This window comes from Morone saxatilis, unplaced genomic scaffold, assembly GCF_004916995.1.
Source record: "Morone saxatilis isolate NCDOM2014 unplaced genomic scaffold, NCSU_SB_2.0 Contig10, whole genome shotgun sequence".
Lineage (NCBI taxonomy): Eukaryota > Metazoa > Chordata > Actinopteri > Moronidae > Morone > Morone saxatilis.
In genome coordinates this window covers 4,154,842-4,164,917 of record NW_023339652.1, presented here as the reverse complement: position 1 = coordinate 4,164,917, position 10,076 = coordinate 4,154,842, and the positions used below count along the sequence as shown (strand labels likewise).

The window sequence follows — 10,076 nt, the reverse complement described above, 5'->3', positions numbered from 1 at the left end:
GTCAAGATGGAAATTAACATCAGCCAGCGAGCAGCTGATGCCGCCCGCTCTGTTTTCTTTTTCCGCCGCGGGCGGCCGCAGAGCAATCCAGCTGAGCGCCCAGCGGCAGCAGCCAGAGCACGCGGAAGCTCCGGTGTCCAAGCAGCCGAAGAGGCAGCCTCTTCCTGCCCGATGCTGCATGGAGGTGCAAGCGGAGGCTGAATTTCGCGAGGTTTCGGCTACAGTCTTCCCGCCAGCAGCAGCCGCACGCGGTGGCCCGGAGGAACGAGAGGGAGCGCAACCAGGGTGAAACATAGGTCAACAAAGCTTTCGCCACTCTGGCGGGAGCACGATCCCAACGGCGCCCGGCAAAGTGGAGACGCTGCGCTCGGCCGTGGAGTACATCCGCGCCCTGCAGCAGCTACTGGACGAGCACGACGCGGTGAGCGCGGCGTTTCAGTCCGGCGTCCTGTCGCCCACCATGTCGCAGGGATACTCCGCTGACATGAACTCCATGACAGGGTCACCGGTGTCCTCCTACTCGTCCGACGAGGGCTCCTACGACCCCCTCAGTCCAGAAGAGCAGGAGCTGCTGGACTTCACCAACTGGTTCTGAGCATCTATATGAGGTAAGATGAGACTTAGTGAAACCACAATGAATATCGGACACTGTTCGAGGTAAACAATGATGATCAACGGGATGAACAGTATCTTAACCTCTTCTCTTCTTCCTTTTATTACAGAAATATGGATCAACTCAATTTACTGTTGTTGCGCGCTTGGGATGGTCCCGGAGGAGGCTGGCTGTCCTCAAGAACAAGACGCACCGCAGACGCGTTTTGGTCCTGCGTCCTTAACGCCCCGGTCCTCCCAGACCGACAGACCGACAGACAGAAACGGCCTTAACGTCCTAAAAACTTGTGGAGAATCAGGCCAGAGATCAGCGCCAAAGGATTAAAGGAAGACGGGTCTCCTGACAGCGTGGGAATCCAAGCTTCTGTGCATTTGCCCATGATAAACAAACAAAACCCTAAAGTGAATTCATGCTCTTCAGCAGCACATTGAAAACATTATTTAATACGTCGCTCTTCAACTATGCTAAATCCAATCACAGAACACCAACCCTTTGGTTAACCTCAGACGTTTTAATTCAGAAAATGCTTCCAAGTCGCGGATTTATTCTATGAAATTCTATATGAAAACGCTTTTTTGAAATATATTAAGATATTTTTGTATGTAAGAGATTTATAGATGTTTTGTACACATCCTTTTGTATATATTTTGTCTATATATTGCGAAGTTGCTTCTATACCTCCTGCCTATGTAGACGTGTAGTCTATTACTCTCTGGCTCTTCTGTTCATGAGGTTTCCAGAAGGAGTTTGACACTCCGACGTTTTATTCTAGCACCAATGTGTCTTATTTAATAGCAAAACCATCTTATTGCATTATGTCATGAAGTTCACAATGATCAAAACTTATGCAGCTATTGTCCAAACAGAGCGCAATGGCTATGCATTGTCTCTTTACACTGCAGCTCTATATTGTCTTCACATAAACAGATGTTGGAAAAAAAGAAGTCTTATAACCATATTTTCTACACTCTAGTCCAAGAATAAAATGATTTGCTACTGAATTATTTTCCATGTCTTATTTTGGGGGTGGGTGCAGAGGAGGGAGGGAACTTTTGGTGACAGCTTTGAACAAGTGGCTTGTAGCTTACTGGAGGGGGAAGCGAGAGGGCATGATGGAGATAGAACATGATAAGATTCACACACACACACACACACACACAGGGGGGACGAAAAGGAAAAAGCAACCCCTCTTTTACGCGCACTTTACGCACGGTGTATAGCCCCTCTCTCTCTTTAATTAAGGACAAAGTGGCTCCTAAAAGCCTTTGGGTAGAGGCCCCCTCAGTCAAGCCATTAATGTCCAACCTCTGTTGTAATAGTGGACAGCAGAACGATTCATTTTGCGCAAGCGCAAATCTGGCACCACAAGTGCGTAAAATGTAAGCCTTCTCTCTTCATTACAGAGCTCTGAAGGTATGAAATGTTATTGACCGACTCAACCAGCAGCTGTAACACACAACCATTGATGAAGTGTTTGTTTCTCTGAAGAAATAGATCTTAAAGTAAACATATCATATATATCATAAATATAAACAAACAAACATTCTTTCTGTTGCTCATGAAGCAGCTTTAAAGTGCGTGTTTATCGTTTCTGGCATTAAAGAAATGCAAACAATGTTTAAGTGGATTCACCATGTGTCCCAATGTTCGTGCACACAGACGCGCAGAAACTGAAACTAAGCTGTTGTGTTCAGATGTATTTTTCATCCTAACTTCTCAAACCAAGTGAAAAGAAATAATGAGAGCGTTTATCTCGAAGGGAGTGTCAGTGGGAGGACTGCAGTTGGGCGACCACCAGTAGTTTTTTTAGGTAGAGTTTGTGTTTCTGCAAAACGAAGTTTGACAGGTAGAGCGGAGGCTGCAGCGGGACGCGTGTCTGGTTTAATGAGTGAATGGGGTTTGTAGGGTGGTCGAGTGGAGACACAGAGCTGAATTGGCTGATGGCGTGTGCCTCCTGACAGCAGCATGCCGCTGAACACACAACAGTCACCACCTGGGAAGGAGAAAAAAAAAGTGTGTGTGTGTGTGTATGTGTGTGTGTGTGTGTATGTGAGGCTTAAAGGAACTCTAGGACAATAATAACTCTGAGAAATCTTATCAAATGTATACATTCACACATTTGAGTCTCTCAGATTTAACAAAAGCACAAAATATTTTATTCACAACAAGAAATAAAGTGCAAAACCACGTGGTGCGTTCAGGGTCATTGTGTAAGATGCGCGTGCGCCCCCTCTTTTGCTCTCAAGGGAGGGTTCATGGGCCACCAGGGGGCCCTGAGAGGGGGGAAGAGGGTCCCTTGACAAATGAACAGGGCTGCAGCTTCACTGTTACTCACAAGTCTGTAGTCAGACACAACTAGCAGGTTTAAGTAAAGTCAGTCTAGTCAAATGTTTTTGAGTCTGAGACACAATATTCACATAAACGTTTTGCCTGATTTGACAGCAGTTTATTATTTTTTTAAGGTTGACTGGCTTCCAACAGACTTATTAATTAAAGTCTGTGATTGTTAAAAAGTCAAGTCATTTATTAAAAGGTACAATTCGAAATCCAAATCAATAAAAAGGTCACCACACCTCCAGAGGAACACAACTGGAGCTTGCTATCTTTCCCAAATTGACTGACAGGCCATTTTAATTCACACATACCAGACAACAACTAAATCTCTTGTTTACAAGAGGAACACAGCAGTAGATTTGGGCCCATATTTTCAAGAAAAATTCACATTTTTAACTCATTAAAAAATATGAAGTGTGGCGCCAGATTTAACACATCATGTATGATAAAAGACAATATACATATAATCATACAGTTACAGACATACATAGCATACATAACATAAGCAACAAACCTTCACCCTTGTACACACACGTGATGCAATTCGACATGTAAACGCTTGAGTTTTGACTAAAAATATCTTGTTCTGTATTTCTCTGTTCTGTGGTTTTTTTCCAGTTCTCCAGAGTATTTGTGTTTGCATCAAGATGCTTTTACAGCAACATGTAGAAACATTTCTACTCCAACTGTGGAGGAGATTCTGACTGAACAGTAAATTACAACTAAACTGAGGCGGCTGGTTTTGGGAAAACCTGGGAGAGATTTTATTGGAGGTTTTTTTACATCTTGAGTTCAGGTGAGTAAAACTACAAAACCCCAAACAACACTATTTGTATGATGTTCAAAACTTTGGAGACTTAAAGTACCAGTGTGTAGAATTTCGTGGCATCTCATGGTGTAGTGGTAGATTGTAACTCAATATAAGGTAACACAAACGCAAATATTCTTATTTGTGATGTGATTATACAGTAATGAATGAATATTATATTCCCTTTCTGTGAATGGATCCTCCTAAATGTTACACACTGGACCTTTAAACCTTCTCAGAGCTTATACAGTCATTTATAAACAGTAATAAAATCATCAAGCAAGTCATCCTTAAGGAAGTATAGGTAAAATCATTACTAAACCTGTTAGCGACAGATGGTAACATGTACAAATTGCTTGTTTAGGTTCCTAAAAGGTCACAGTAAAGTAAGGGAGACATTTCAGCTGACGGAAGAAAAGACAAAAGTAGGGGAGAATACAAAAGACAAACACTGATAATAATACGTTTAAAGTGTTCTTATCAATGGCAGAATCGAATATATGTATCTAAAGAGTTTGAAAAGCAGGTTAAACATTAAGTTGAAGAATGAGTTTTCTCTCGTCTTTTTTTGGGGGGTTTACACAAGGACATATGTTGCTTACAGGACGTCCCTGATCTAACAATCCTGGTTTTGCTGGCTGTCGGAGCTCATTATGTTTTCCTGTATGGCGGTCTGTCAAGCGTGTATGAACTGCAGGAGAGCACGGCCGTATCTAATTGGCAAAGCCGAGGCAAAACAATGATCAGTTGAATATCTTATTGAATATCATTCATCAGCGTTGATTAAGTTGGATAGAAGAGGACAACAGTCTGAGTAGCTTAAATATTGTTTTATACTTCAGAACAATAAGCAGTTGTTGCATCAGAAAATTAACATAAATCCGCCTCCGAAGCAGGGAACAGAGTTTTTATCTATTGCAACCAAAATAATGGTTCTGTGGTGCGTTTAAAGCTTTGTCAAACTGCAGTGTAAGACTGATTTCCATCCACTGCTGCAGAACATTTCAGGACCATAGACAGCACTTTACAGCTCTATGAAATGTCATGTATCTAACAGAAACCATAGAGGCCCATTTAATGTAGCTTTGTCCTGTAGGGGTTCCCATACATATCTTTTATTATCCTATTAATTATCAACATATCATGGAAGTTGATTCAGCAGAAGTCATAGCTGAGTGAAATTAAGTTTCATTAGAAAGGACCAGTATGTATAATTTAGCGGCATTTAGCAGTGAAGTTGCAGATTGCAACAATTTGAATACAGCTCAGCCCTCCAAGTGTGAAAAACGCATAAGGTTAGAGTCAGTGTTTGGTTTGTCCGTTCTGGGATACTATAGAAACATTTATAGATATCACAATAATGTTGTCATTTCGAATTCTTTTGGCCACAATAATCTTGTAGTGAAAATTTGATATTGTGACAGTGCTATGCCCGGCTAACTAGCTCGCTACCAACTGTGATAACCTAGCACCATTTCCAAAGGTAACGGATATGTCACAAGCTGCCTAAATTCATTTTGTGAGGAACAGGTTATGTTAGGAACAGACCTGCAACATCCTTGTTGCGAGAGCCAAGATGGCAACGGTGCAAACTGGCGGGTCACACCAATTCATGCTGCATTCACGTAATATAGGCAGAATGAGAAAAACACCTTTTATTTCAACTTGTATAGTGTTAGCATCTCGCATTATGCCAAGAAGGTTGGAGTTGTGTGTTACGTAGTGGTTTGTTACCAAGTGAAAACAGATATAAACAAACAGTGAATAGCTCCTGAATCAATTGTATTTGTGTTAATATTGGATGATCTTGTCTGTGTCAGAAATCCCCAATATCTTCAACTTGTATTTACAAGTAGGAGGCTGACATGAACTGTTTTTGCCACTCTGTTGGTCGTAATTACAGTTTAAGGGGATGTGGTATTTCCTGCTTGCAAATGCAATCTAATAATCCTAATGAGTTGAAATCACTGCAAAATTATTGCCATATTAATTGCTGGTGTGTCCAAGCCTTAAAGATCATGAGAGTTTAACAACATTACTACAGTGCCGAACTCGCTGCCTTTAATCTAAGTTTTCCTGTGTCTTGCATATCACCTTCTCACACAAGAGTACAGTACAGTACTGATAAGTGTAGCGGCAGTAATGCGGATACCTGAGCTGCACGGGGGCGGACGGCGCAGTGACTGAGGTCAGAGGTTGATGGAGTCATCGAGAGGGTTGGAGATGACAGACTTGTGAATGAGCATGAATAGGGGCAGGTAGGCCAGGAAGTCCAGCAGGTCCAGTGGAGGAATGTGCTGCAGCTCCAGTCTGATGGCCGCCTCCTGCTCCAGATGGATTCCCCCGGCCTTCAGCTCCAGGAGCAGCTGCTCTGCGCTGATGAAGCCCTGCTGAGCTCCGGTGTCTCCTCGCTGCTCCTCCAGGAGGAACAGGAACAGTTGCTACATAATAATAATAATATTGGACATAAATAAGATTAAAAACAAGAAAAACTTTCTTGTTTGAGCACAGTTGTGAGTGTGTGGGTGTACGCTCATGTTGTGAGTAAGAGTGCGTTATTGTGTGCGCTCCTTAAGGGCAGCCTCAGATTACCTCAACCTGTTTCTAGTCTTGTTTGAGTGCACCTGTTTGCTGTTTGTTAATGCAGTCAAGGTAATAATTGTCGAGGTACAGGGGGGTTGGGAATAATCCTTCTGGCAATTAGCCCATTCCCCCACCAACCTCTCCAGTTAACAACCCTATCCCTAACAACTCTATAATTACAAAGCCTCCCCTACCTGGCCAGGGCTCAGCTTCCACACCCATGGCCACAGGCTTTCATGTTCCTCCTGCCTTTCAGTTGCTCAGTACTTCCTTGTATGAATGAGGGCCGGGCCTGCTTGTGAGCGGCCAGCTGGTAGGCTAGTACTGGTCCATCTGAGATGAGCCGTGTGTCTCAGGCTGATTACAGGGCTGGGCGGAGTGGACGGCATGTTCACTGCTGGGCTCTTTAATGAGATTAGGCCTGTGCTAATCTATGAAAAGGGAAAAGCACCCCTCTCTTTCTCCCTCTAGCTCGCTTCCCTCATTTCTATGCATGAGGGCTGAGTGTCTCTAGCTAGCTTTACAAAGCATGCTTTGGAATTGCTCTTCAAAGTGTTTACCAGTATTTATTTCATTGTAATTATACCCGCGGAGCCATGAAAGAGAGGCGGAGGTGGTGTTTGTGGCATGATTATGACTAATGTGAGAGTTAATCTGTTGTTGCATGGAGGTAATCAAGTGCACCTTGTGAAAGCAAATTCAGAGTGTAAACATGTGGCCGCACATATTAGCCAGCAAAAGTTTAGGACAATTTGGGAAGAGCTAGCCAAACCTGGGAATTACCTTCGCTTTGAAGAGCCTCACTTCTAACGAGCGGAAGTCCATGTCGCTGATTAGAGATCGCATAAACTCACTGCAACAAAACAGCAAAATCAGACGGTCAGATGGTGAAGCTCTGCAAAAGTGTGTGCAAGTGGTAGCAAAGAAATACTCAATTTTCATAAAGATATGGGACTTGCAAGAGAGAGGCCTTAGTATGGGTGAAGCTGGATCCTACCCTTCCTACCTGTTGAATGCCCACACCCCTCAGTGGCATCCAGAGCCACACAATTGTTTTTGCAATAGTAATACGAGTGACAAGTAAAGTTAAGCGGCAGCGCATCTTTAACAAGGCCTACGTCTGTCCCCATCCCCATCTGACCCATCTTACCAAAGTAAAATCTATCCAAAAATAGGAGTGTTGGTAAAATACTTTGTTTGCCACTGCAGACAAATTTAGGACAATCTGTTTGCGGTGGCGTGTGTTTTTTTGCCGCTCTGTCCTGTGCGATGATGTGTTTGCAGAGATGTGATGGTAAAGTGTTCTGAGCCCATTGTGGTTGCTCACAGTGGCCTGGCTGCCAAACAATACGTGGACATCCCGCCACAGTAACGGATAAAACTGCTCTGGTTTTGGGACAGTGGGTGTGTGTTGGGGGGGGGGGCTTGGAAGGCTGGGGGGGGGGGCTGAAGCAGGGTGAGTGAGCGGGGGTTCGCGTGGAGGTTTAGGCAGGGGAATACGCAACCAGGGCACACTCTGGTGCAATGTGACCACTCGCAGACCAACAAAATCTAGGTCTGCTCGGATAATTAGAGGGAGACACAACCAATTGTGTTGGGACAGACCTCTCCAGTCCAGCGTGTGGCACAGCGACGGTCGTCCCTTCTCTAACGAGCGCCCGGTGTTAATGAGCCCCTCCTCGCCGTGCGCTCAATGGCCTGTTGGAGCAAAGAATGGCCAAGCGCTGGGCCAACGAGTGCAATGCACGCCTGAGTGGTCCCAGTGCTGTGATTGGCCCTTGTACTCCAACCATAGTGCAGGCAGTGGCTTGATGGGGATGAAGCGAGACAGGGCAGCTAATGATCATTAATTGCACTTGGTTTGCAGTAAAATCGTCTAAATGCTGGTGTGGTAAGGACTCTGGCGTGATAATGGCTGGCGTAAACGAGGGGCTATGGGCCTGGGGATGGACGGCGGGGAGGATAATAGCAGCCTAACCCATTTTCTTTTGTCGGCCCTCCTCTTGCACCCTGCTGTGGACAACACAGTAGACTTCTCACTTACGTAACGCCCCAAAATTTTGGCGCTCTCCTCATTGGGGAGGGGGCATATAGTGAGGCGGGGGGTCAGGGGATGCAAACATATTCTGACCTAGTTTGACTTGACAGAATTGAGAGTTGTTTTGGGATATTTTTGAGCGGGCTTCAGTGGCGCTGTGCAGACTGGGTACAAGGGACCTCTCTGGAGGAGGATGGACTCTTTATGTGGCGGGAAGCAGGTCTAGGTTCTGCTGTCTCATGTTTTTGCCAACATTAGCCCTCCTTCACTCCCTGACTCATTGAGACCAGTAAATTTCCAGGAATGAGGAGATTTACAGTAACCCTCAGCGCATGCATGCATGCTCACAAATCCAACACAAGCAACAAGGGATGAGAGCGCCACTAACAATGACCGCGACGGCTCCACTGAAGCTGTTTGTGAATCCTGTATGGCAACGTGCTTCTTGGCAGATCATGTGACTTGCCCTGAGGGAATGTGGCACTGTGTGAGATGGACTTGTTGGGGAGCACAATGCTACACAGGGACAGATGGGCTGAGTCAAGGGCCAAAACAGCACGGCACAGAGGGTAAGCAACAAGAGAGCGGAGAGATTAGAGACCATGAGAGGGACGGACAGTTAAAGTTGAAAGAAAAAGAGGGAGAGCGAGGGGAAGGGTGCAATTAGTGCAAGGTAGAATTGGAAGAACAAATACATGTATAAATGTGGGAAGAACCTCTTCAGATTTCAAAGCCTTACGTGATCAGAAAGGCTGATTGTGTAACTACTGTTGCAGCTCATTTCTAAAATAGGATTAGATACAACAGGATTAACTGAAACAGGTAAGAGGATCAATTTAGTTCAGTTGGGATGAGATGACAGAAGGATGCTATTGTTTTCTCCTTGTTTAGGAGCTGGCATTATGAGCACTGATCTTCTCTCTTCTTATTATTTAAATTGCAAAAAGGAGTTTTGTGAAAAGAGGTTTAATATGGTCATTCATTATCATTACTATAATTGCCTCTATACAGAGGAGACACCCTGGTCTCCCTGTGCCAGTGGGGCAGTCAGTCTACAGGCCTCCTCTAATACACAGCACAATGGGCTGGCCGTAAATCAGAGGACCCATGACCCTGGCCCTGTCCTCACTGAGAGGGAGCTCTCACTCCGGGGTGAAGCCTTTGGGAGCAGGCCTTGACCCTCGGAGACCTCCAGAGTAGGCTTGGCTCCACACACTCCTGTCTGTAGGAAGCTATATACCCCAGGGCAGTAAAAAAAAAAAAGCGATGTGTGTGGGAATCTGCGGCATATGGGGCATAATGTAGAGACACAGGGACGCTAAGGCCGAGTTCAAATCAGAGCGATGTTTTCTGTCTGTGCGGGGTTCAACGTAGGGTGGCTATTATTATTGATTAATCTGCAGATTATTTTCTCGATTCAAAATGTCAGAAAATTCAGTTCCCACGACCCAAATGAACACGATCAGATGTCTTGTTTCGTGTGACCAAAAGTCCAAAACATAATCTATGTTTTTATCTCAGTTATAAAAAGAAAAAGTGAACTGTATGCATATTTGGAGATAAGGTACTGTGCATGAAGGCTGCACCTAATGATTATTCTTACTATCGATTGATAGTTTCATCAATAAAATGTCTGCATTTGAGCATTAGGAGCTTTATTTTCTTTAATCAAATTTCTTAAATCTCTCGTTTTCTTTCTT

At 44.4% G+C, this 10,076-nt stretch overlaps 1 protein-coding gene across 1 annotated transcript; it reads left to right on the top strand.

Moving 5' to 3' along the window:
- Positions 1-6: 6 nt before the first annotated feature.
- Positions 7-1,514, top strand: ascl1a (achaete-scute family bHLH transcription factor 1a). Its single transcript, XM_035677983.1, is given in 6 exon segments — positions 7-27; positions 29-97; positions 99-320; positions 322-344; positions 346-608; positions 723-1,514. Coding segments are annotated over 5 exon segments (585 nt in total). The 3' UTR covers positions 596-608; positions 723-1,514.
- The last annotated feature ends 8,562 nt before the right edge of the window (positions 1,515-10,076 follow it).